This window comes from Octodon degus, unplaced genomic scaffold (assembly GCF_000260255.1).
Source record: "Octodon degus isolate 3935 unplaced genomic scaffold, OctDeg1.0 scaffold00069, whole genome shotgun sequence".
Lineage (NCBI taxonomy): Eukaryota > Metazoa > Chordata > Mammalia > Rodentia > Octodontidae > Octodon > Octodon degus.
This window is the reverse complement of record NW_004524645.1, coordinates 5,383,020-5,409,710: the sequence shown is the minus strand read 5'-3', so window position 1 is coordinate 5,409,710 and position 26,691 is coordinate 5,383,020. Positions and strand designations below refer to the sequence as shown.

At 47.3% G+C, this 26,691-nt stretch overlaps 1 protein-coding gene across 6 annotated transcripts in view; it reads left to right on the top strand.

The window, feature by feature from the left end:
* Gpm6b (glycoprotein M6B) overlaps nucleotides 1-26,691 on the top strand; it is a 156,651-nt gene that overhangs the window by 122,318 nt on the left and 7,642 nt on the right. For 3 of the 6 annotated variants that reach the window (XM_004635052.2, XM_023719550.1, XM_023719551.1), the window contains exons 2-5: nucleotides 176-295; nucleotides 18,422-18,608; nucleotides 20,404-20,560; nucleotides 25,288-25,459. In XM_004635052.2, coding sequence (XP_004635109.1) covers nucleotides 176-295; nucleotides 18,422-18,608; nucleotides 20,404-20,560; nucleotides 25,288-25,459 — 636 coding nt within the window. The remainder of the gene's footprint in view (nucleotides 1-175; nucleotides 296-18,421; nucleotides 18,609-20,403; nucleotides 20,561-25,287; nucleotides 25,460-26,691) is intronic. The other 3 variants (XM_023719553.1, XM_004635055.2, XM_023719554.1) reach the window with 1 other exon arrangement.

The window sequence follows — 26,691 nt, the reverse complement described above, 5'->3', positions numbered from 1 at the left end:
TCCCTACATTATTATGCTGAGTTGATAAGTTGGTGCTGGAAGGTTGCATTTCAATACCATATTTTTTTGAACTCCCCATTCCTTTAACTATACAGTAAAAGAATAACATAAAATGCTGATATACAATCTTTGCTGGAGATAGAGACACTGACTCTTTGCCACCTGAAATTGGCAGTGAACAGCAGAGCTGAAATGGAAATTGGCAGGTACCACTGGATGTACCCAGGCTCAAAGAACCACCAGTACCATCCTGTGCCAACCCTGGGGGACAGGGCTAGCCCCTTGAGCAGTCCAGGTAAATACAGCCTTGGGGAGAATTCTAACAGCAAGTCAACTGTTATCTTTACTATGATTTGTAATGGCTCTTTCGGCTTGGTGATATTTCATGTTTTGCTTGATGCATTCATTTGTTGACATGGGCGTGGGTGCAATCGACATTTTGCAAATTTTTTGATCATCTTTCATTTTCTCTCTCCCTTTCCATTCCACCCCATCGTTCTGCACTTTATTCCCCCATCCCTTCTTTCCTCACCCCCCGACCTCTTCTTCTCAAAGAAAACAGTATGCAGTGAAGTATGTTTTTGGGTGAACCGTGAAATTCCAATAGGTGACTCAGTAGTAGGGAAGAGAGCCATATTTGTCCAACGTAAGGCCCAGAACTGGGAAAGGGCAGTAATGGAGCGTTGGACCTGAGGGTCCTGAGCAGCCCCAGTGCCTGTCCAGCCCTACCACTTGGCAACGTTTTCTCTTAATATCATTTATTGCCTCTGAGAAGGAAAAAACAAGCTGATGTAATCTTCACCGTATACTCAAATTCCACCAGGTAGGTCCACTGGGTCCGTTTTCCATTGTTGTTGCTCATGATGAACACTGGCCTCTCCGACTGCTGGGTGGTAGGTCTGAGTGAAATGTGTGCAAGTCTTCTTGGGGACCCAGAATGCTGAGCATTATGAGCATTCCCTCTCCCATGGACCCACGTCCCCATGGGACTTCGTATTCCACAACCCTGAAACTTAACTGATTTTTACCAACAATAAGCTATAGGTCAGACTGCATAAAGTATTGGTATAATGAGCTGGAAGTGGGTCAGACAAACACAGCAACAGCATTAAAGTATTACTGATTTTGTGTTAACCCATAATGTCACTTCTCCCAAATGGTTGCTTGCTTTTTGAGGACTAAGTCAGAAACAATGACAAGTAGCACTACAGAGAGACTGATCCTGAGATTTAGTGCAAGATATCAACCACTGAATGGCAGGCATAAAACCCACAACTTAATAAAACTCTCTCTGTGTCCTTTTAAGACCTAAATTGTGACATCAGGTTAAGTAACCTGAAATCTGACTTTGCAGTCACTTCTATATCTTGGGCTATGTGTTCCTTCATTCGACACATAGCTGTTAGGTGCTGGCTCCAAGGAAGTGTACATGTCTGCTCCTGGTTAGAAAGGCTAAGAAAGGATGGGCTGGGCATCCATTCTCAGAGATCCTTTAAAAGATGCAGAGGGTTCTGGAATCTTGATTATAGGCTGCCATTAGATGTGCTGTATTCATGCAATGCATTATGGATCAGCAATAAAAAGGAATGAAGTACTGATATGTGGAGTGGGACACGAGTGGCCATCGGGAGTGTGCTGCTAAGTAAAAGAAGCCAGACACAGAGGCCCGATACGTGATGACCATTTATATGAAATTTCTACAACTGGTGAATCTGCAGAGATAAAGAAATAGATTAGTGGGGGCCAGAGGCTGGGGGAAGTTGACAATGGAGATTAACTGCTGATAGGCTGGCCATAATGGTTCCCTTTTGAGGTAATGAAAGTGTTCCAAAATTAAAGTGTGGAGATGGTTACACAACTCTGGAAATCTACTGGAAACCATTGAATTATACACTTTAAACAGATACGTTTTATGGTATATAAATTATATCTCAAGCTATTTTGTAGAACCCCCCAACCCATTGGATGTCCATAATTCAAGGTGGTAGGTAAGGAAGGAATATTTTTCAGCATGACAAAAACATCCCCCCAATTTATCAGACACTACGGGTGAGGTAGAATGGTTCATTTTCAGAGTGTTTGATGATGCTAAGACAGTTGGAAATCCAGAAGGAACTTGAGTGTTTTAAATATTTTAATTCACTAAGCTATGAGGCAAAGAGTAAACAGTACACTGGGTGTGGTACCACAAGCCTATAATCCAAGCATGCTGGGAGGAAATTCATGAGTTTGAGCCTATCCTAGGTAACTTAGCAACTTAGTGAGATCCTGCCTCAAAAGATAAAGTGCTGACAGAGATAGCTAGTGCTAAGAGCTTGGGTTTAATACCCAGTACCACACAACAAAAAGAGTAAACACCAACTTGAGAAGGCGTGATATACCTCTGTCTGTAGTTGTTGATGACTTTCTCCAAGTGTTGTGCAGCTCCTTGCTGAGCATTGGAGGAAGATTTCTGTATCTTTCTATATTTTTGACAAAACCTTAGAGTACTGGCATTCAAGCAACAGTGCCACCTAAGAACAGAAATGCAAGACTCTGAAGTTAAGTTGTTTGAGAATTTGGAGAGTTTGGCTTTTCCAACGGCATATGGCATGATGCCACCCAAGGTCCAGGTACCATTCCCTGTGCAACCCATTAGCCTCTGCAGAGCCCGAGGCAGATAAGTGAAAATTGCCATCTGTCCCTTGTCCTCTGTCCGGGCCAGTTGGGTTTTTGGCACCAAGGACATTTGAGTCATCAGAGGTTTCGCTGTCAGCTAAATTACACAAGAACTAAAACTTTAAAAAGAAATCAAGAGTTTTGAGAGATTTTTAAAATTCTGGAATGACCCGACGTGACCTTATGAGGCTTGCATGGTATTGGGATGCCGGTGACATCACAAGTGAGACTTCTGTGAACTGGGGAAGAAATTAAATCACTGAGTTGGATTTAAATAAGTACCTATCTTCCCAGCTCCTGAAGTGCTTTCTACTCACACGTTGTTTAATGCGTGCATCTGCTGCAATCAGTCAAAATAAGATGCTTCGGAGGCGTAAACTGTGGGGAGCCAGCCACGGAGACCTTCATGCTTGATAGTGGAAAGATGACAGTACAGACCAGGGGTGAGACCTAACCCAGCCCTGTTAGTGCCTTTCCAGGCACTGGGAGGTTTTGTTGGCTCCAAAATCAATGCGGTTGCCATTCTGTACTTAGATCCCAAACCAGATGGTGTGAGGGAGAAAATAGAAAATTCCATATGGCTCTTGTGTGCTGCTTTTTTTAGGGGGAGGGGTAAAATTCTGTTTCTTTCCATGGAGGAATAAAGAGGTTTTCCTCCAGCCTGAATAGAAAGTCTTTGCCAGTAGAAAATGGCTCTCTCACCTGTGCAGTCAGTACGGGCGACACTTACTTAGTCCCCCCCGCCAAAGGTCAAGGTTGTTCCAGTCTCCTTGGCCTTGATATTTTTCATGTCTGTCCATCTTTCCTTTTTTTCTGTAATTTCCCAATAGAATCACATTTTTTAGGGCTCATTCACCATAGGTTTCTTTTTTTTCTTTCCATTGTTTTCAGCCCCGCTGGGGAGGTCATGTTAGCCAGAGAAAATCAAAGTGATTCCGGGCTGGAGAGATGGCTCAGTGGTCTAAAGCACATTCTTGAAACAAGCTTGGCAAAGGACAGGGACCGCGGTTCGATCCCCAGCACCACATGCCAGCCAGACCCGCCCCCTGGTGGGCTGAGCTGGCCACACACACACACACACACACAATAGATGCAATAAATAAATAAAAATAAAAAAATTAAAAAAATAAATTAAAAAAAAATCAAAGTGATTCCCTTGGAGCAACCCCTTGGGAGACTGCGTGGGGCCCAGACAGGCCTGCTACCTAGGGCGAGAAGGCTCCAAAAGAACAGCCAACACTAGAATCTGCACTCCCTGCTGCTGTAGATTGGGTTACAAAGGCTTCATAGAGTGGTAAGAGAATTTGGATCCTTTCGATCCTCTGTTCCAAAGGTGGGCTTTGATCCAGTAGAACTGGCACCCCTTGGGAGCTTTTTAGAAATGCAGAGTCTTGGGCCTCACCGAGCCATACTGAATCAGGGCCCCTCATTGTAATAAGATTTCCAGATAGGCACATGAAAGTTTGAGAAGCACTAGTTTAGAGCAAGAAGTGACATCATAGGAAGGAATTGAACATGTGAGCTTCCCTTATGAAATTTACAAATCTCTACCTTTGGAAATGAGAGAGAATGACTTAGGGTATTCTTCTTCTTTCCCTCCTTCTTTCTAGAGAAACATGGGTGAGAAGCACTGTGGCAGTCTTGTCATGCTAAGTCTTTCTTGGACTGCAAAACAGTGACCTTCATGCTCTTATCTACTTGTTTGATGAGAGAGATGAGGAAAGAACAGTGCCAGCAAGAAAGATTCCTTTTAGCAAACCAGGGACCAGAGGAGAATGTTGTTCTGAATGTGGAGAGGTTCTCAAATGACTCTCATCTCCTCTTTAATGTAACCCAGTGACATGGAAGATGCTGCGACTCAACGTGGGTTACAAACGAATGACTGTGCTGGGCTGTAGTTCACAATCCAGCCTGACAAGTGAGGAGGTAATAACCACCACCACCCCACCCTGCCTCACCCATCCCTTCATTCCAAATCCCAATTGCTATGATCCTGGTATGGAGCTGGCCATAGATGACTGCAGCAGTCCCAACAAAGAGAGTGCCCTCCTGCACGGAGAGAGGAGAGCTGAGTCTTGGAGCTCCACCAGAAGCCCTGGTGATAGTACTTGCATGGCCAAGAAAGGGTTCCTGAGCAGCCCTGGCTGCTTGGTGAGTTGGGGGGAGGAAGGACTGGCATCTTGAGGGCACTGCTGTGACTCAGGTTGCACTGTTCGAGGCTTTGCATCTGCCCAGGTGTGGCCTCAGGCAGGCAGCCTAAAAGCTATACCTTGATCCCTACCTCCTAGCTGCCCAAGGCTGAACCTGGGCTTTCCTTTTGCATGAGTCCTGTGAGATACTTGGATTTTGCCACTGAGAGGACAAGCACCACCATGTTCACTGTATTGTGGAACCTCTGTGTGGTTGAACATCCACCAGAACTGTGGGCTGGTGATATTGTGTGGGTCCGACGGCGCTGCCTGCCTATCCCCCAAATCTTGGTGCAGGAGCTTTCTGAGCCAGGACATTCTGAGTCAGTGGATACTTCCAGTCACTCAGGGCGTTTCTTGCCCAATGGAGGGAAATGCTGAATACCGTGCAAGCTTCCTGCAGCTTAGGCTCGTGCTGTAAAGGCTCAGAGTTTTTTAGGTTCTTTGCCCTTTTTTTCTGCTGTGGAAATTATTTCATTTTTAAATCACTGGCAGTTTTCACAAAAATGTGGCCTATTAGACAGTAACAATTTTTATAGTTAATTTTGCAGACTATAAAAGCCATTTAATACGTGTGTGTCTATATTATGGCTTTTCTTGACTGTTTACAGTGTTCAATATTTTGCTTGCTGTACTGTCAATATATGATCAGTGTGTGATTATGTGACAATGTCCTCCTGTGTCTGTGATACATCCGCTGTCTTTGCTTTTTGGTCCTATGCTGCTCCTCATTTGAGAATAGGCAGACACATAAAGCAGAGTTAAGAACCAAATCGATCATTCCGAAAGGTAATGTGGAGCTTTCCCTTGGGCACAACAGCTGATTTTAGGGACAGTTTGGGATATTCCAAACCTAGTAATTCTGTCTTTCAGAAGTATTGGTAAGTCTTTATGATGTATCTCATGTTATGTTTTCAGTTACTTAATTTTGTTTTGCAGTCTTCTGCCACCCTTCAAGGTAACTGGGGGACACTGCAGTGGCTGGGAAGTAGCTGAAGTTGGCTTTCCTCCTCTCCGGGCAGAGTTCTTTGGGTGACCCCATCACACCCAAGAAAGCCATATCCCAACCTCTTTCTGGGTCTATGAAAAGCTGATCGAAAATAGTTTTTGTACTAAGTACACTGCTTAGTGCACTATCAGAGTGACATTTCAGTGGGATAAGGTTTTCTCTGAAAATCATGCTTCTCTTTTATCTGGAAACTTCTATGAACAGTGCTTAAGGGACATAAATCTAGTGATAAAATATCTGGTTTAGAAGGAGACATAATGGGATCAGAACAAGACTTTCCATGTCTTGAAACAACCTACTTTACCTTTATGTGCTGTTCCACAGTGGTAATCAATGGTGATTTCTCTGAGGATCTGACTTAGACCAGGCTTGTGATGCCACCCACTGTGTTTTTGTAAATGGACTTGTACCCAAACCAGCCATGCTCATTTATTTACAGGTGACTGGTGACTGCTTTGTGCTCCAATGGTAGAACTGTGAAGTTGTCACCTTAAGCCCTACAGAGCCCTGAATCTGCAAAGTGACACATCGTAACTTTGGCCATGTTCTATGGCCATATTCTATTGCAAGCAACCAAAGCCCTGGGTGCAGCCACACTGTAGGGGAGGGAGTCCCATGGACTGGATATAGGAGGTGGAGAGTGCTAGGGCACATCACACAGCTGCCTCCCATTTCCCAGCGGAAGTGCATCCTGGATCTCCTTAAAGTCCTGGCTTCACTCCTGAATGCTAATGGCCTGTTCACTTTCCCAAAGCCTGGGAACCTAGCAGGTGTTCACCATCTCTCTGAGTTTCCTGTCTTGCTCTCTGCTTTGTCCTGCCCCAGTGCCTGGGCCCAAAAAAGCTCTCATTCATAGCTAAGTGAGAGTGACTTGCCTTTAGCACTCCTGACACGTGTAGCTTTGTACGATGGTGAACGGTTTTGGTGGCCAAGATGTAGTCTCTGAGTTGCTCAGGAGCTCAACAGGTATTTAAGTCAGCTGAGATGGAGTGTCACTGTGACAGTCCCACACCTGCATCTACCATATTTTGGTCATGTCCATCCTATCTGCAACCCTTCCTTACACTCCTCTCTCTTGCATTACCCCTGGCAGAACAGATATGTTTTAATCAGCTCTCTTGCTTTATCTTGTCCCCAATTCGAGCTTCCTGTCCTATCTGTATGGCAGAAATCCTGAATCCTGCCCTACCCTTTGCTGTCCCGCTGTCACAGAGGTGGCCCCCAATCCACCCCAGCCAGCCAGGGTGATGTGGCTCCTTTCTTTTGCCACCAACTCTTAGTTCTCCAGAGAGGTTCACAGCCCTTTTGAGTTTCTAGTGCCTTTTGTAAAAATCAAACCAATCTTTAAAATGACAAAAACAAAACTGTTTGGGATAGAATTGCCATGTCCATGCTGCGTCTATTTAAGAGTCTTTGGGGCAGAGCTTGACATGTGTGTGTACTGGTGGAACCAGCACCATAAGAGCAGGGCAATGTGTCACCATGCCCCAAAGTTTCCTCAAGGTCTGTGAACTCCCTCCCTCCCAGCCCCTTTCCCCCAAGCAACCACTGATTGCTTTCCCCTACCCCACACTAGGGATTGCACCCAGAATTTTTGCACTGAGCTGCACCCCCAGTCCTATTATTTGAGATGGGGATTCTCAAGTTGCCTAGGCTGAGCTGGAAGTTGAGAAGCACCAGGATCAGCCTCCACGGAGCTGGGAGCACAAGGGTGTACCACCACACCCAGCTTGGTTTGCTCTCTCTCTCTCTCTCTCTCTCTCTCTCTCTCTCTCTCTCTCTCTCTCTCTTTCTCTCTCTCCAGAACGTTGCCTTTCCTAGAATGGCCCTTGGGAATATATGTTCCCATAGATTCTCTGAGCTTTTCTCATTTGTCCATCCCTATAAAATGTCATGTTGCTGAGTTTTATCTCCTCTACTTCTGTTGAAGACTCCCTGCCTCCTTTGAATAAAGCTCTGCAAGTCCCGCTCCGCCACCACCTACTCTGCCACCACCCACAGTTGAAGACTTTGGTTCGCACCCACTGGAGCCCAGCCTACACACCAGTGCCAGATTGTCTCTTCAAAGCACATCTCAGATCCTGTCACTCGCCCGCACACCAGCCTTCCCCATCTCCCACTGCCGGCTCCTGGCAGGTTGGACACCTCCCACCCACGGGTCCTCTCCCCACAGCTCCCTGGTGTCCTTGAGAAACTCAGTGGCACCCTGGCCCCCGCATCACGTGGGTCCCACTCCCCATCCCAAGCCTTTCCTGATGTGGAGGAGGGGTCCTGCCCCTCCCACACCCTTCCATATGCCTGCCTTGTTCTCAGGAAAGGTTTCTGTCACACTGTCATGCCCCTGCTCCAAGGATGGGCCCAAGAAAGGCCCTCCTGCCGGCCCAGCCCAGTGCTTCGCTTACACATGGCAGAGGTTTTGTAGCCCCCAATGGAAGGGACCCAGGAAAGGGAAGCCAAGCTGTTGCCCCAGATGGTCAAGGAGGCTGCAGCGGCACTGCCAGAGTGGACATCCGGACATTACCTCCTGCAGACCTGTCCGCCATTAAACCCCACGTTTTCTGCACTCGCTGGGGCCACCACTCTCTACTCCACACTCATCTCCCTGATTCCTTGCTCCCCTCATTTCAGCAGGCTGAGGGCAAACGTATTCCTTAGGAAAACTAAAGCCTGCCTTCACTAGAGGCAAAGTACAACAGCAATGGGCATCTGTTTCTTGGCCGTGTTTATTCCCAGTCTTAGGAGTGTATCTTACTTTCTATAATCACCTCTCCTCCATGGCTCATACCTTATTACACATGTCAGCAATTAATCCATTTTAAGAGTTCCACAGTGTTCCATAGGAAAAAAAGTTCCTTATTACATAGATTTTTAGGAGAAGCTTTTTAATGGATCTGCTGAGAAATGATTACCTCTATGGTATTAGAAATAGTCTCAGGATTCTGAGCATTATATAGTTGAACTTTTTTGTCCAGGACTGCAAGAAAGTCAAAGGAGAACTGCAAAGCACCCTATTATCGAAATTATTTTCCACTTAGTTCTTTTTAAGCCATCCATGAATTAATTTCATAATACTTTTCTAATGGGGTGGACCACTGGTTCTCAGATTTGGGATGTAGTTAAGTCCCTTGACACTCTTAAAAATAACCAAAGCCTTCACAAACCTTTTACTTGATTAGGTTATATATGCAAATATTTCCTACATTAGAAGTCTTAACCAAGAAATGTATATAATAATAATCTCATTTATGGAAAATAAAAATAAATCCATTATATGCTATCCTAAATAGTGCTTAGAAAAGTTAACTGTTTTCCAACTCTAAAGAACACTTGAGTAGAAAAGTAAGTGCTGTTTGCAGGTTTTGTGAATCTCTAATACCTGCCATAAGATTAAACAGCCAGGTTCATGCTTCTGCATTCATTGGAGGCATCTTGTGGTCTTGCTTTCGCTGAAGTATAAAGAAAACCGGAGCTCATTCAGGTTGCATAGCTGGAGGGAGGAGTGTTTTAGAGACTGTTTCATTCTTCCTTGATAAGACACCCAACTCTAACAAGTAGTGGTTTCTTGCTGACTGCGTAGCATGTGCAATCTAAAACCATGTGATGAACAGATCTACAGTGTCCCATCGAAATCTGTTCTCTATCTTGCACTTTACCCCTTATATTCAAGGGTGATTTTATGAAGTCACACACTGGTTGTTTAGAAAACATCAGATCTCTGAATCGTGCAGGTCTTCCAAATACTGACATAGCTCATTAAACTGTCTCAAAAAATCTCATTTGTTCTCATTACTACCAATTTTATCAAGGAGTCTTCCAATTTGGGGTGCTGTTAGTCTCACCACGGTGGGTACAATTTCCCCGAATGTATTGGCAACAGATACTACCAGTTGTACTCTTTGAAATGACAATGTGCTTGCTTGGCTTATTTTTGAGAAAATTCCTGCCAAATACCAAAGCCTGAATAACAATTGCTTGTCAGTTGTTCTTTCAAGAAAATATAGCACCAGGCAAGGTGGCACATACCTGTAATCCCAGCACTCAGGAGGCTGAAGCAGGAGGATCACTGGGAGTTCAAGAGCAGCCTGGGCTATATTTTCTGTTTGAAGGCAGCCTGTCTCAAAAAAAGGGGGGGTACTTATTTGGCTTATAACTTGGTTACACCAACACTTTGCCTCAAGATCACTGAGATACGTTGCTATGCAGCTGAAGTGCAGTATGATCCTTCCTGCCATTTCATCATACAGATATTCCAAAGACATGCCCTTAGGGCTGAGAACACTTTGATTGCTCCAAGGATACTTGGAAACAGATCCAGCCTTTTTCTATTTTCGTCTTCCTGCCTGTGCATGATGTAAGGAATGTGCCGCCACCACTACTACCGCTGCTGCTGCTGCTGCTGCTGTAGCATATGCTTTGGTGGCACTGCCCAATTCGTATGAAGGCATCAGCAGGTTTACTGGGCAAATGCCAGTGCAGTGGGAAAAGGAAACATCCCAACACCATTCTCCAGAGTTTTGAGCTGCAGATCTCAGAGTCTTGGGCTGCGCAGACCATACTAGGAGAGCCCCGTGCACCGTCCTCTGGCTCAGCATGGGGCTGGTGGCCCGTAGGATGCGGAGTAGCTCCATCTGTTCCCCAGTCACGTTGATAGAGAAGACAGTGTTTAAAGTCGCCCCACCATCTTTTTAAAATGTTTTGGCTTTGTACTGGAAATTGAACCCCAAGGTCTTTGCACTGAGCTGCATTCCCAGTCCTTTTGAGATAGGCCCTGCTAAATTGCCTAGGCTGGGCTCAAACTTGGAATGCTCTTGCCTCAGCCCCCCGCGCCCCACAGTGCTGGGTTTATAGGGCTGCACCACCCCACCCTGGCTCAGCCAGGGCTCTTTCCTGAGGCTCTGCAAACTTTTTCTCTAAAGAGCCTAGTGCTAACACGGACTCTGCCTCCGTAGCTCAAGAACAGTCACAGAAAATATGTAAAGGAAGGCTGTGGCTGTGTGCCAATAAAACTTTATTTAGGGACATAGAAATTTGAAATTCATATACTTTTCCATGTGGCATGATTTTTTTTTGAGCTGCCACCCCCCACCTTTTTTTTTTTTTTTTTTGGAAACATAGTTGCTCTTAGCTTGCAAGCCATACAAAGAGCCAGGTTTGGCCCAGAGACCACCAATTGCACCTTTCTGAGCACTCCTGGATCTCCAACTTAGGCACTCACTGAAAGCACTAGGGGAGCATTAAAACAGAAGCCCCCTGAATTCATGAATGCTGCCTATATCCAGAAATTTGAATTTAATTGCCTAGGATTTCCACTGGTTTTCAGACGATACTAATGTACAGGGAATACCAAGAATTTATATTCTGTAATTTTTATTAAGTAAAATTTATTCTGAGCATCTCTATAAATGTTAGGATTTGGTAGTGTCATCAGTTGCGTGCAACTGGGCTTGTGCATTGTAACCTCAGAACATTTCTTGCCCTTGCCCCAGTGCTGAGTCCAGGCATTCTTTGTTTGGGATAAGTTAGCCTGTGTATCTGAGGACATTTAGCCTCCCACATGCCAGTAGAAGCATCTTCCTGTCGCAAGACAATTCCAAATGTCCCCTGGGGGGCCAACTTGTCTGTGGTTGACAACTAAACAATGCATAGCATATTTTAAGGCTCTCATGTGCCTGCTCCATTCGGGGCCTGGATACATCTTGGTTGAGGGGGGCTGTCCTGCCCACAGTGGGGTATTCACCAGCATCCCTGGCCTCCAAGCACCCCTTTCCCCAGCTGTGACAACCAAAAATAATCTCCTGGCACTGCCAGATGTCCCCTGTGGGACACAATCGGCCCCTGTTGAGAAGGCCACTTAGCCCTCCGGGAATCGGGGAAGCTTCTCTCCACTGCCGTCCTCTTCTGCTTCTCTCAGCTAGGATTCTACCTCTGTCCATTTTCCTGGGACTTGTGGCTTGAAAGTTGCACAGCCTGGTTCCTCCTCTTCCTCTTTTGAATTTTGTGGCTCATTAGGAATCGGTAAAGGAGCAAAGACAGCTCCATGTAGAGGGTGTGAGTGTGTGTATATGACATTCATTCCCTGGGGAAGAATCTGAGCCCTTGTTCCCGCTGGCCCTCCTTCTGAGCAAGCATTAAATCTGCAGCCAAGATCATGGACAACTTGGGCAAATCACTTGGCCATTATGAACTCCCAGCCATAGCAACAACCATCCGCAAGCCCGAGGACAAAAGGTATTTTATTCTGTTGTTCTGCACAAAGGGTTCTAGGGATGCTGGAGACAAAATGGCCATTGAGAGTTAGGCGCATTGATGTGTATTTTTTTCTCCCTACTATGTGGTTTATATTTAAACTGTCTTAGGCTAGTGCACACTGGAGCTTTTATGTGAATCAAAACCTAAAAACTCTTTTTAGTTAGAGGCCAGATAAATGGAGGCTTAAGACATTATTAGTTCAGCAGAGATTTTGAGCGTTAGCAAGAAGTATTGAGACTTACTAATAAAATGTGTTAAGAAGCCTGGTATTTCTTAATTGCTGTTTTTCTTGCTTACTTGCTTTCTTGTTTTCTTTCATATGAGTAGATCACAGTCATTTTAAAAAAGCCTTTCTTTGCCTCTTCTGATTCCTGCCAACCAACACGGCCATCCAAGCACAGCACTGATCTTCCTTCTCTTGGTAGTGGCGGCACAGTGTTCTGCTGAGCCCCGCCTCACTGCTGGATTTGAAAACGTCAGCTGCACCTGACCTCTTGTATTGGGGACAGCCCAAATTGGAAGTCCACTTCCTTTGTCTCTGTGCACACTCCCAGCATTACGGGAGGTGAGGCATATGTGCACAACTCTGCTTTTTCAAGTGGCCTCACACCCATTTCTCATACCCTATCAATACTAAAGCATCTTTTTGTGGGGAGGGTAGGCCGTGTTGAGACAGACTCTCACTATGCAGTTCAAGCTGGTCTTGAACTTGTGGTACTCCTCCTGCCTCAGCCTCCTAAGTACTGGGATCACAAGCACGCACCACCAACACCTAGCTACTAAAGCATCTTTGATGCGACAAATGTGAAAGTTAGCAGTACTTTCTGGCTTCTGAAAAAAGTGCTCTACTAATACTATGTTCAAGACAGCTGAACAACAGGGGTCATGCTGTCTCTTTCCCTGCAGCCCCTGGAATTTGCCATTTGGCTAGAGTGGTGTGTCCAACCCAGTCTCGTGTCCTCAGGGAGAAAACCCCTAAGCCATTAGATGCAAAAGCAGACTTTCCTGCTGCACCTGAGTCTGGACAGATGAGGCTGCTGGCTAGAAGCTGGCTGTGAGACTTCTCTGATGTACACATCCCGGGGGGGGGGGGTGCTTGGGAAAGTGGGAATGGGAGGTCTGCATTGTCACACGCCCCCTGCGGGTCCCCGACTGCTTTCTTTGCAAAGCCTTTTTCGTACTTTGGACCAATTACAAGGTCCATTCACTCATCTCTTCTGTGCCCTGCAAATCCCATTGCTGCCCAGTAGAGCCGTGGGCTCACTTTCCAGAGCTGCAGACCCATGCAGCCCCACATGTCATGTCAGCCAGAGTGATCTTGGACAACCCCGAGCTGCTCCCCACTTCATTTGCTCAGTGGCATTGAGGGACCCTGAGGGTGAAGTCCACAATCCCCAAGGCATTCCGCCAGCCTGCACAAGCTCTCCAGTTCCTATAGGGCCCACCTGCCATGCACACTTGTGTCCACACTCTGCCTCATTTCCCTGGATATTTTGGCTTCCGTCACCATCCAGGTGGCCTGCTCCATCCCATGGGGAGCTTTGGGTTGTATTCCTCCTGCTTCCTGGCTCACTCTGCCTTCCTATGCTAACCACTCTTTACCCGGTGAACCCAGATGCAGCCTTGAGATCCAAGCTCCAAAACGTCATTCCCTGGTCACCCCCAGAAAATGAATTCAATCACTCCTTGTCTACACTTCTTTTTTTAAAAAAAAATGCATTTGGTTGTTGCAGGGTCTCACTATGCAGCTTGGACTCGTGGTGATCCTCCTGCTTTCAGCCTCTCCAGTCCTGGGATTACAGGCGTGCGCCACTATGCCCAGACTCTGGCAGTCTCAGCCCGCCCTGGGGGCAGAGGTGGTGCAGCATGTGGTACTGGGTATCAAACTGCGGCCACTGCACTTACCTAAGTTTGCCTAAGTAGGTGCTTTAGTCCACTGAGCTGTCTCACCGGCCCCCTTGTCTGCACTTCTGATGTGAAAGCAGTGTGGTTCTGCTGCACCCTCGACCCCAAAGACTGCCAGCTCCAACTGAGTGTAGATCACACCCCTGTCAGCATTAGGCTTGGGACCTGGAAGACCCTTGGAATAGTGCTTAGTGCTGGAAGAACAAGAAAAATTAATTACCCCCATCCTCACCCACGCCCTTGTCCTTACCTCTGCTGTTGCACTGCCTCGCTGGAGTTTCAGCAACAGGAGCTCTAGGAGACTCCTACACAGCCAGGTGTGGCAGTGCACTGTGGGAGGCTGAGGCAGTAGAATCTCAAGTTGGAGCCCAGCCTGGGCAACTTAATGAGACTTTGTCTCAAAATAAAACACTTTAAAAAGATCTGGGATGAAAGCTCTAGGTGTTTAACCCCTAGTACAGAGAAAAACAGACCGACCGACAGACAGACGGACAGACACCTTGTAGATCACTGGTTCATATATTTTGTCTGTGTTTCTGGCTATTTCCAACAAGAATTGACTTCAGTCCCTGCTCCTCTATCTTGTCTTGAAGTGGGGGGTCATTTTGGAGTCAGATTTTCACGGTAGTAGAATTTGGCTGTTTGTACGCAAGAATTGACCAGAGTTGTCACAATGCAGATGCTCAGAAGTTCTGATTTAGCTGTCCTGGGGGAGAATGGGCCTGAGAATTTGCACTTGGATGTGTCCCTAGGCGATGGTACTGCTGGTGTGCAAACCATGGCCTGCATTCCAAGCAGTGTTTTAGGGAGAGATCTGCATGCTTTTCATTGCCTCCTCATTCTGGGGCTTGAAACCCAGGGCCTTTGCACTAAGCTACATCCCCAGAACTTTAGGTTTCATATTTTAAAATAGGGTTTTGAAAAGTTGCCCAATCTGAGTTTCAACTTGTGGTCTTCCTGCCTCAGCCTCCCGGAGTGCTGAGACTAGGCCATGTGCCGACACCCTCCTTGCAGACTTTTTCTCTAAAGAACTAGTAGAGTTAGGAGCCACCATTCCTTCTGCCACAAGTTAAATCATGTCCCGGAAACTTAAGGCCATGGCATCTGCTGAGAGTCTGACTCATTGCTGTGAGCACCTGGCTCCTTGAATCCCTGTGTCTCTGCTTTTAGGAAACCAGCTCCCCAGCATGGAGTATGTGGAGTCCTTAACAGACATAAATCAGAGGGAGACATGGGCCTTGATCTAGTGTTGAATTCCAGACCAGACAGCATCATTCTTCTAAGCCTGTCTGTCTTTTTGAGCCTGAAAGTAGCTGTGGAGTCCACTTTGAAAGAGGCAGACGCTCTGACTCTTTGGATGAAATGCTTCTGAAGCAGCATCCGTGGCTTGGGGAGGATGTGCACTGTTAAAGGGTGCTTGTGTGACTGCCCCATAATACCTAAGCCTAGCTCCAAAGGATGAGGAAGGGTGTGGGTTTGTTAGAAGTACCCTGGAGTTAGTACTGGGCATTTCACCAGGTTGTAGATCAGTGTTACTGTGTCCATCACTTCAACCTTCTGCATACTACACTGTAGAAAGGGGTCCCCGCCCCCTTTCCAGTATGAATTCCATCCCCTTCTCCCCTCTTCTGAGCTCTCTGGCCCACTGGATCTCACCCTGCCCTACTATAATATGTGTTGCTTGTCCACAGTACTAGACTGACCTTGAAGGCCAAGAACAAGTCTGATTTCAGATGAGGATCCCCATTGTAAAGTCCACTACTTATCACCCACCTAGTAGGTCTTCAAAACTACTGAATTAATGAAAACCAGAGCAAAACTCAGAACCTGATTCATATTACAAGAGAACTGACCATATAACAATTAAGTATGTTTTCTACAGGTGTGGCAGCGCACACCTGTAATCCCGCCACTCTGGGAGGCTGAGGCAGAAGGATCACACGTTGGAACCCAGCCTGGGCAACTTAGCAAGACTGTGTCTCAAAAAATTAAAAGGTCTGCCGACACATCACAGTGTGAAGGCTTTAAGTTCAAACCCCAGTATCATGTGAAGAAAAGTCTCCTAAAGTAGTGTTCTGTGGTAATAAAATATTGTGTACATTGTCCATTGAGGGGGGCCACTATATGTCAAGCTGCACATGGGAAATGGGGCTGGTGCAACTGAGGCCCTGTGCTTTTCATTTCAGGTGTAAAGAAGTTGGATATGACTAGCCATGGCTGTAGTGGCTGCCTTTCTGCACAGCACAGTCCTAAGGCCACACATCTCTGTCCCACGAGGGCTGGACATAGCTGGGCTAGCCAAGAGAGCAGGCCTCCTGCTGTTCCTAGCACCACGATAGAGGCTGCGCATGGGAGAGGTTGTGAATGACATCACACACAGAGGGCTGTCCCCTCTGTGCACTGGGGACACATCAAGGCCTAGGATGTTGGTTGCTCTTGATGCAGGTGTCTAGAGAGAAACTGACCTTTCAGCCCAGTCTCCAAAAAATAAAGTGCCAAAACAAGATTGAACTCCTACATCGAATCCCTGATCCCCAGTGTCAGGCGTCAACATCTCTTTGGGGCACTGACTTGGTGGTGAACTTGAACTCCATTGTACACTGGTGCCCACTTAATGAGGTTTCATAAATTGGCTTGAGAGCTGTTGGTTTTCCTGAAAACAGACAATCAGCTTTTGAAATAGAAAGAAGCATAGGCTCAGAATTGAGATGTACTATGTCGTGCCGGCAAGACAGCTCAGTGGCCTAAAGCACCTGCTTAGGCAAGCTAAGGCAAGCACTCAGGAACTGCGGTTCAATCCCCGGCACCACATGCATGCCAGCCCTGCCCCCAGGGTGGACTGAGTCAGCCACACATAAAAAAAGATGTGCTAGGTCCATGGCCCAGCTCCCCACAACAAAAGTGATCATTACGTACGGTAGACATACACTAATAAAAATAAAACTTAAGAAAAGGAAGTGCAGGCTTCTTATGAAACCCTGACACTTTATTTTATTTTCCAATAAACTAAAGACAGGTCTGGTAAAGGGAGTAATGGGCATGTTCTGTGGTCAACTTAAGCAAGTGCTGCTCACCCGTGTGGAGAAGCTCATCTCTGGTGTGCTCGGCTGGGCTTGCCTACGCTGAATACTCGGAAGTCCATTTGGAGCAAAGAAACTGAACTGGCTTAATGTACTGGCCCTGGTGTAATGAATTGCTCTTGATTGCTGTTAAACCTTCTAATGCATTTAAAGTTCAATTTCCCTGACAAGCCATTTACTTAAGGGTCTGGAGAATGTGAACAGGCACAGGAGGCCAGGAAGGTACTGACATTATCCGGAGGCCAGCGCTGCTGTACTGAAGCGGGAATGTCCCCAGGTGAAAATAGCACCTAGCGCTGGCCATCCAAGAGGCCTTTGTGGAACTCTCAAATAGAAATGGTTATTGTAAAAATGAGTAGGAGTCTCATCTTTTCAAAATGCAATTCGAAGTATGGTTCTGTCTCCTCCATTTCACTTCATGGATGCTCATTTTGTCTTTTTTTTTTCCTTTTCTTTGGTTCCTTTTCCCCTTCAAGTACTTAAATATCACCCACCAGCTCTGGGCTCTGAGTCTGGACATGTGTGTTGGGGAAGGGGACAGATGGAAGGCAGGCTGAGGGGGGAGGGAAAGGAGGGGGAGGAGGAGGAGCAGGACTGTGAATGAATTGCTTTGCTCTCTGAGCTCGGGAGAGCACCTTCTTTCCAAAGTGGAGGTACTTTCCACTACCAACAAGAATGGAATGAATGATCCCACCTGAGAGGATCTCAGTGACTTTGTACTTCACTGAACTGGGGACCCAGGTATCTATTACTTTCCTAAAACAACTGTGTTGACATTTTTCTAAACCCAGTGACAATATAATGGCTGTCCCAGATTCTACCACTGTTCTGAGAGGTCAGAGGCCGGGGGTGGAGGAGATCCATAGTCACTTTTCTTCCCAGAGCTGTAGTTTCCCTGCTAGTCTCCTTGGACTTTTTTTTTCAGTACTAAGTATTGAACTCTGGACCTTGCTTTTGCCAGGCAGGCGATTAGGCCACCGAGCTTTCTCCGCAGCCCTCTCCTTGGCTTTGTTAGTGGAGTGTCACTTGGGCATCATCCCTTGGACAGGGTTCTTCCACCCCTGTCAGTCTCTGGAATCATGACAGACCTCACAACAGTATGTCACTTGCTACCCTTCCAGACTCTGAGAAAATTCCCTGCTGGAGTCTCAGCATCTTCCTGTCCCCTCAGCACACAGCCTTGAGAAGTACCCCTGGGAGTGGGGACACTGAGGTGTCAGCCACAGGGCCCGTAAGGGAGAAAACAGAAGCAGAGCCTTGGGGCTCAGGGCGGGGTTCATGAGGCCTCAGGCCTCCTTGCCCATCACGTCTGCCTTTTCTTTTGGGTCCAGGCTGCTTTGAATGCTGCATCAAGTGTCTGGGAGGAGTCCCCTACGCCTCCCTGGTGGCCACCATCCTGTGCTTCTCTGGAGTCGCCTTGTTCTGCGGCTGTGGGCATGTGGCACTGGCAGGCACCGTGGCAATTCTGGAACAACACTTCTCCACCAACACCAGTGACCACGCCTTGCTGAGCGAAGTGTAAGTATCTGCTTGCCCTTTGAAGGTGTGTATGAGACAGAGTGCAGGGACATGACGCATGTCACCCCATGCTCTGGGAGGCTGAGGCAGGAAGATCACAAAATCCAGCCCAGCCTGGGCAATTTAGTGAGTTAGCAAGACCCATTCTCAAAATAAACAAAAATATTTATGAAGGGTTGGGGATGTAGGTTAGTGCAGTAGGCCCTGGGTTCAATGTCTAGGGCAAAAAGTAAAAAGAAAAGAAATGTATGAGATGTAGCCATCCAGCAATATTTTCCTAAAGGCTAGCATGTGCTCTCCTGGAGGACAGCTGATGCATTTCATTAAAGCTCGCTTTGTGCAGATAAAAAGAGTCCATGAGGGATGGCAACAGAAGCAGCCAGGCATGTGGTAGCATTTGGGCCCCAGGTCCACACACAGGGTGCTTCACACTATAGGGCTAGACCTGGGGGCATGTGACAAGGTGGCAGGTTGATGTTGCCAATCGCTCCAGTTTTCTCACAGGAAGTGACCATCCCTAGAGGGCTGGGAGGCCCACTAAGGGCTAACCCCAACTCTGTGTCTTCAGGAACAATATTGAACAGAAATTTTGGGCCCCTGCCCCGGGGTGCACTGAGATAGCGGTGGCTCTAGCCTGTAATCCTGGCTCTTGGAGGCTGAACATAGGAGAATCACTATGAGTGTGATCTAAGTAGTGAGACCCTGGAGACCCCATCCTAGATACAGAAGGAAAAAACATTTCCAGCAGAACAGCAAATCCCAGAGGCTCATCTAATGCAGAAAGGGGGAAACTCCAGGGGCTAGCCCCAAAACTCTGCCTTCTGATTCCAGAACAATTCTCAAAAGCTCCCAAGCACAGCCTCCTAATGAGGCAAGCTCTGCAGCACTATACTTACTTTCTTCAAATATTTTCCCTTTTCTCCATTCCTTTATCATTTAATTTTCTTTCCTTTAATCCCCAGACTTCAGAGTGTATTTGTATTTTGGGATAGAAAAACAGTTTTCCATCACAGGGAAATGAACAGATGAATTTTTATGCAATAATCATGAAATCTTCTTGGAAGAGTCTGTAGGGGACTGTTTTCTAATCTGTTGCTGAATGACAGCCAAACAAATCAAGAGGGGCCAGGGAGGTTCTAAGGGAGGGGGCAAGCCGGAAAGAGGGCTCAAGTGCTAACTCTGAGTGAAGACAGATTGTTTACTGAGGCAGAACCTGAGAAAGATGCACAGATTTCATGTCATGGTGATCTCATTCCAAACGGAGCTCAAATTGCTGAGGAAGTTTAAAAAATACCCTGGCCTCAACCAAGACCAATGAAGTCATAATCTCTGGGCCTGAGATCCAGATGCCTGCATTTTCTAAAGACCCTAGGTGGTTCCAGTGGGGAGCCACAAGTCCCTTCCTGTCACCTTGATCTGCATCCACTGTCTTAGGACAAACTTAGTTGTGAATTTACTTCCTGTAACTTAAGCCCACTTGCTACGCTGGTGCTTAGGTTCAGGCATCTTAGAGCAAAAGCCATCTGCCCACAGTACTCCTCAAGGAGTCTCCGAGTGTGTGTCTACTTGATCAGGGTGATATTAACCACCAGGCCCAGCCTGGAAGCCACTGGACACAGCACAACCATGCTGTCCACCGCACCATGGGTCTGATGCTGGCTCTGTCGCTGAGCATCGTTGGGTGAGTGACTTATCTCCTCAGCACCTGCGTTCTGTACAAAATGAGGATGCCACCCCTCACTGCGCAGGACCATGAGGTGAAGTCGCATCTCAAGACCTCTTCTTGTGTGCACAGGATACAGCTGATGCAGTACGTCATCTATGGAATTGCATCCTTTTTCTTCCTGTATGGTATCATTCTGCTGGCAGAGGGCTTCTACACCACGAGCGCGGTGAAGGAACTGCACGGGGAGTTCAAAACCACTGCCTGTGGCCGGTGCATCAGCGGAATGGTGAGTGGGAACCTGACCTGCTGCTCTGCACTGCATGAAAACTGTGAGCAACTGCACAGCCCCTGACGCAAACACTGGTCTTACCCATGCGCATTTAGCAAGATGGAATTCTCCAACATGGTAGTACTGAGAAATGAAAACTTATGGCTGGGAACATCGCATCAGACATTTCCCTTAGCAACATGGCAGATAATAAGGGTCCTTCAAATGTAATGATCTCACTAGAGAAAGAGATAACTTTCCTATCTTCTTGTGATTTCCCTTCATTCCTCTTCGAGTGTTACTGGCCATGAGCACCACTGTCCTATGGTGAATGGTCACAACCCACCATGCGTTTGCCAGCATGTACCACAGTAAGCATGAGGTAGACATTGCTAGTCCCCACGGGTGCAGGGATTAAATCAGGCTCTTCCTCCATGAGCTTCCAGCCTAAGACAGGGCCAGCGAACAGTGGCCTGTAAGTCACATTCAGCCTCCTCTCTCTTTTTGTTGTTGTTTAGTACCAGCGATCAAACTCAGGACCTTGGCTTGACAGGCAGGCATTTATGCCACTGAGCTATGTCCCCTGCCTCTCCCGTCTCTTCTTATATAGCTTAAGGCTAAGGAGGGTAAATTTTATGTTTTGAAATGATTGGGAAAAGCCAAGTGAGTACTTCACCTGTGAGAATTCCGCAGTGCAAGTTGACCATTTGTGGAACCATTTGCATCTGGTCTCCAAAGCGCAACAGATCTTACAAATAGCTAGTTGTCAAGCCAGGTGGAAAATACCCTCAACCCCAGCAACAGGGACGCTGAGGCAGGAGGATTGCAAGCTCAAGCTCAGCCTGCGCAACTTAATGACTCAGCAAAAGCCTGTTTCAAAATGAAAAATGAAAAAAGGGGTGGGATGGAGCTCAGTGTAAAGACCCTAGGCTCAATCCCGGTATAACAAAGAAAAAGAGAAAAAGATGCTGCATCCTGCAGGGAAAACTGGCAGGGGTGGGCTCAGGAGGGAGAGAAGCATGCATGAGGATTGATTCAGGCCATGCAGAATCTGAGGGCTCTTTTAAAGACATACTCTTTGTGTGTATTTGGAGTTGATAATGGCATATTCATGTCAGAAAACCAAAGCCAGCAGCTGGCCATGTCAGTGTGGCTTTTGAAAGGATGGCTAGGTATAAAAAAACGACATTTTGAGAGTCAAGGGAGGCTCACACTGAGGAGGAAGTGCCAGGCTCTATGGCCTTCTGTGGAGGAATATAAGCAAGGGCCCGGTTCCCTGGGGCCCACCAGTGGGTGCCACTGTCAGTGGGTAGAGGACACAGCTCTCTTGAAGTTCTAGATGAGTCCTCCCACCAACTAGGGCAGAGCCCTGTGCCGCCTCTGTGACCCTGTAGCCAAGAGCAGAGGGTGTGAGAGTGCATAGGCCAGTGATATGACAGGCAGTGAGCTACTCAAGGTAAACATGAGGATGCCATGGCAGGAATGGGCCTAGTCCTAAGAGGGATCATCTGGGCCTGCCAAAACCACACCGACAGGAGCTGCCCAGTGGCTGCTCCATTAGCCCTTGGCTTCTGCTGCATTTCTGTGTCCTTGGCTAAAGGCCAGCAGGGCCACAGAAAGGGAGGGCATCATTGTGCTGTGTGGCAACAAGAGGGCTCAGAGCCCAGGCAAAGCCACAAGAATGGCTCCATGCGACATCTCAGGAAGAGGAACCAACATGAGCAGGACAGGAGGCTTGGAAAGAAGGAGGCTCTGAGGCCACTTGACTGAGCAGGCTAAAGGGAAGGGTCTGGTGAAGGAGGAAGGAAAAAGCCCCACTTGAGAGGAGGGGCAGGGGTCAGATCAAGCAAGGCTTTGAATGCCAGGCTAAGAGTGAAACTGAGAGACAAGCTGGAGGGTGACTGGATGGTGCGCAGCAAGAGCTATATCTCCAGGCCCCAAGCTAGTGCAGGACAGGGCAAGGTGTAAGTGGATGACTGTGGAGTTGGGCATGAGGGTTGGAGCAAGGTGGAGGACAGGGAACAGATTTAAGACTGAGGGGAAAGTGAGGCCAGCCGCAGCCAGGGGCCTGAGCACAAGAGGATGGGACAGGTGCCACATCTTGGGCTTGGGCAGTGTGCCGAGGGGTGCACATCACAAGAGCTCCATGTGATACATCAGCGATTAATATGTGTCATGTGGAGGCTGAGGTGCCTGAAAGTGGCCTGTGTAAAGAGCAGTGGTTGTGACCAAGAGAAGGTCTGAGGGGGAATCCTGGGGCCCAGCACCATCCACTGGATAGGCCAAGGAGAAGGAGACTTGAGGGAAACTGAGGAAGATCAGCCAGAGAGGCCATAAGGTCTTGAGCATGAGGAATGAGTGGCAACCAAGGAGGTGCTCCTAAGGGATCTAGATCACTGGTGTAACCTTAGCCTGTGTGTCATCACTCCTCACAGCCATGCAAAGCCTGGCAAGTGGCACCTGGGGCTGAGATGTCCTCCCTGGGGCCATGGAAATGCCCTAGTTTCCTGCCACACCATCCTGATCTCTGTGTAGCTCCCTGGGCCTCCACCATCTTGCATTGCTTTGCCGTGAGCTCCTGTATTTCTGTACCACTGGCTTCCAACAGGTCCTGGCCCAATCCTCAGCCCCGAGCACCAGTGAGATAAGGCTCCAAATGTCACAGTCTTGGGGGCCGGGGAGATGGCTCTGTAGAATAAGTGCTTCCCTGGCAAGCGCAAGGGCCTGAGTTCAATCCCTGGTTCTGCAAAAAAAAAAAAAAAAGAATGTCACAGTCTTACTGAGGTTAGTGGGGCTGTGCCCACTACTCCTGTCAGGAACCACAGGCCTGGTCTTGCCAAGCCCCTTGTTGCTCCTTGGCAGGCACCAGCAGGTGTGAGCCAACTCCAGTCTCTGTGCTGCACATCAGAATGCCCTTTCAGAAGAAATGGCACCCAAAGGGACAGTTTTCCCAGAACCACAGCTGCCACCCTGAAGTCTGTCTAGAATGACACCACCTGTGGGACTTCAGAATGGACAGCTCAGACCCAAGCTCTCTGCCAGGCCTCTTCAAAGCGGCTTTCTGCCTCCTCCCTGTACAGTGTGTAGACTGGTGTAGGATAAACAACAGTCCTTGCAGGACAAGTAATAGTCCTCAGGGCAGTGTCATTCACTCGCATTTCAGACACACTTCCTACAGGGACAACCCCTCCCCCCCAGTTGCTTAACCCTTTAGCTCCTTCCTTGTAGATTTGAGCCTTTGTCCCAGATAAGACTCTCCATGCCCCTGAGCATTTTTAGGTTAAGTTTGCTGGATAATGGAGGGAAGGGCAGGGCTGATGGTGCCTTGCAGCCCCCATCCTTGGGGGCGGGGGTCGCACCCAGGAGGTTACTGTGGGAGGCAGCTTTGAGCACTGGTGGCTCCTGTGACAGGAACAGCCCCAAGTGGGGTCCTCTCTGCTGGACACTCTTGTCCTTCTGAGGCCCTGACTACCCAGAAGGGGAAAGGGAAGGCTCCAGTCTTAGACTCAGCAGCCTGCCTTCAAGGCCTTGTGATCTTACAAAGACTCAAAAGGTTTTTTGTCTGCTTGTTTTGATGGGGAAATGAAAAGCTACTCTACTCTGGAACAGCCAGATCAAGCACTGGAAATGGAAAGGGAAAGGGGGTGTGGCCACTGAAATCTGCTTTGAATATTTGTAGAAATGCAAATACCTACAACCCCATAAATAGCCTTGAAGAAAAGGAAACAGTGCCTTGCTTCTGCAGTTCCCCGGGGTAACCAAAAGGAGGCAGCCTGTCGGAGCCCAGCCCACCTCCCACTGTACAGGTTTCTCTGGCCACTAGAGAAAAAGTGAGGCAAAATGGTCAGGTCTCCACCATTAACCTGAAGAAAGAATAGCCAGGTAGGAAGACTCCAGACCTGCCCACACCCTGTAGGTCCACGTGCTAAGTACAGAAATACCACGTTTGAGGCAGCCTTTCAAAGCTCTGCAAATTGGTAGTTGGGGCCAGTTAATAAGAAAGTCAAGCAGTAGGATTACATTCTTCACCATGATCGCCCATGGCAACATGCGGGCACCCGCCAGGAATCTGTCCCTAAGCCACTACTTTCTTGTGGCACTGTGAATCTCAAGAGACAAAAGAAAATTAGAGGAACATGAGCACCACATCAGGTTCGCTGTACGTTTTACTTGTGTTCTGGGCTGTTTGAACTTCTGATAAAGGTTCCAGTATGTCATGCTTTAGAAATTTCACAGATCAGGAAACTAGCACGACTGCTTTTGAGACAAGGCTTCCCATAGCAATTGCTGGCTTTCCGTACCCACGTGGACAAAGGTAAGTTCTGAGATACTAATCGGGTGCCCTGAATCAGGAGCCTGTGAAAGCATCCTCGAAACTGATGTTTAGATAGAGCACCTCCTAGGAGGCTCTCCCCCTAATTATCCCTGTGACCTTGGGTAGGTAAAGCCCCTCTTGGGGCTCAAGTCTTTGATGTTTATCAAGAAGGACCCCCAAGCTTGAGTTTGCTTCTGGCACTACTATTCTAGTATCCTCTATGAAGAGCACAGCCAGCTCGGACTTTCCTTGCTCCCCTACTCTGCGCTGGTGTTTTCTTCTCACTGCCAAAGCAGGCTGGAGTCCCCAGAACACATTCTGTGTGCCACAGGTTCAGGACTGGGCCCAGAAATGCATAGTCCTTCCTCTGAAAGATGCCCCTGCCCAGCTCAGTGATGATTCTTTCTCCTTCCTCTTGTGTTTGGCCTAGTTCGTCTTCCTCACCTATGTGCTTGGCGTGGCCTGGCTGGGTGTGTTTGGTTTCTCGGCAGTGCCTGTGTTCATGTTCTACAACATCTGGTCAACTTGTGAAGTCATCAAGTCACCGCAGACCAACGGCACCGCGGGTGTGGAGCAGATCTGCGTGGATGTGCGGCAATACGGTACTTTCTCTTTTGCCCCTGCTCACTGAGGCTTTCTGCTCTCGCACGCGTGCCTGGCCCTTGGCTCTTATAGGGGCATCTTTTTGATCCCCGAGACTTGTCTCACCTATCCTGCTGAGTAGTTTATGCTGTTGTCCTCAGTATGCTGTTTTCTGGGTGGCAGCATCATTCTTTTATTGGCTTGTGGGTATCATACAATATTTTGTTATACTGTATTTTCAAGTTAGGTGTATACTTAAGGAAGCTTTGTATAATGCAGAACTACTTTATAATGTGTAGTTCAATCAAAAAGACATCTGGACCTGCACTCTGAGAAGATTATTTTTTTCTTTGCTTTGCTTTATAACTGACTTTTCCTATAAAACAAGATGGTACACATTATACAGTACAAGCCAACTAATTTTTGCACATCCAACTCTTTACATCAAGCTTTTAAATGACCAACTGTTAAACTTCACTCCTGCTAGAGGGAGAAGTGCGACATATCAAATCCATATGTACTTGAGAGTTCTCCGGCTATATTCTGTGCAAGCTGCCTTCAGTTGTTGGAAACAAGTTCAAAGTTTCTCCAGTGAATGGGATCACCACAATAGGGGACTAAAGTTGGTTCCTTGTGACAAGCCACACAAGGGGCCCTTGGCTCTTGCTGTCAATTAATTTGGGACTCAACTTCCCTGCTGAGTGAAAGAAGGCAGCATCCTAAGGAAGGAGTTTAATTATTGCTTCCGGCCAGGATGCTAGGATATCTTTTCTTGGCAGACATAGCTAGGGAGGAAAAGGGCCTTTCATTAGACTCAAAGAGGAAATGATTGAGCTTTTCTGGAAAGGGACGACTATTCCAGTGTTGCCACTTGTTTTTCTCCTGTGGCTTATTCTCAGCATCTTACCTTACAGCATAAAAGGAAATTTGCCAAAAACCTCCCCGTGAACTAATCTCTTCACACAAAGGCCTGGGCCCACCTATTCTGTTCTTCAGGATGAATCTAAAAACAGAGCCTGAAGTTGGCTTTCAAAGCATTTGTTAAAGAATATCTAAAAGTAGCTCATTTTCCTGCTCCTTACAAAATTTTTGTCAAAAATTTTTATAATTAATAATCATCTTTTCAAATCACCTGAATTTTTGCATGAGGTTATTCTTAAAATGAGTGGTTTCACTGACAATTTCTCATTCTTCTCATGCATATTTGCTCTTGGCCTGGGTCAGGTGTGGAGGTAATAAGGTTATGGGCTGT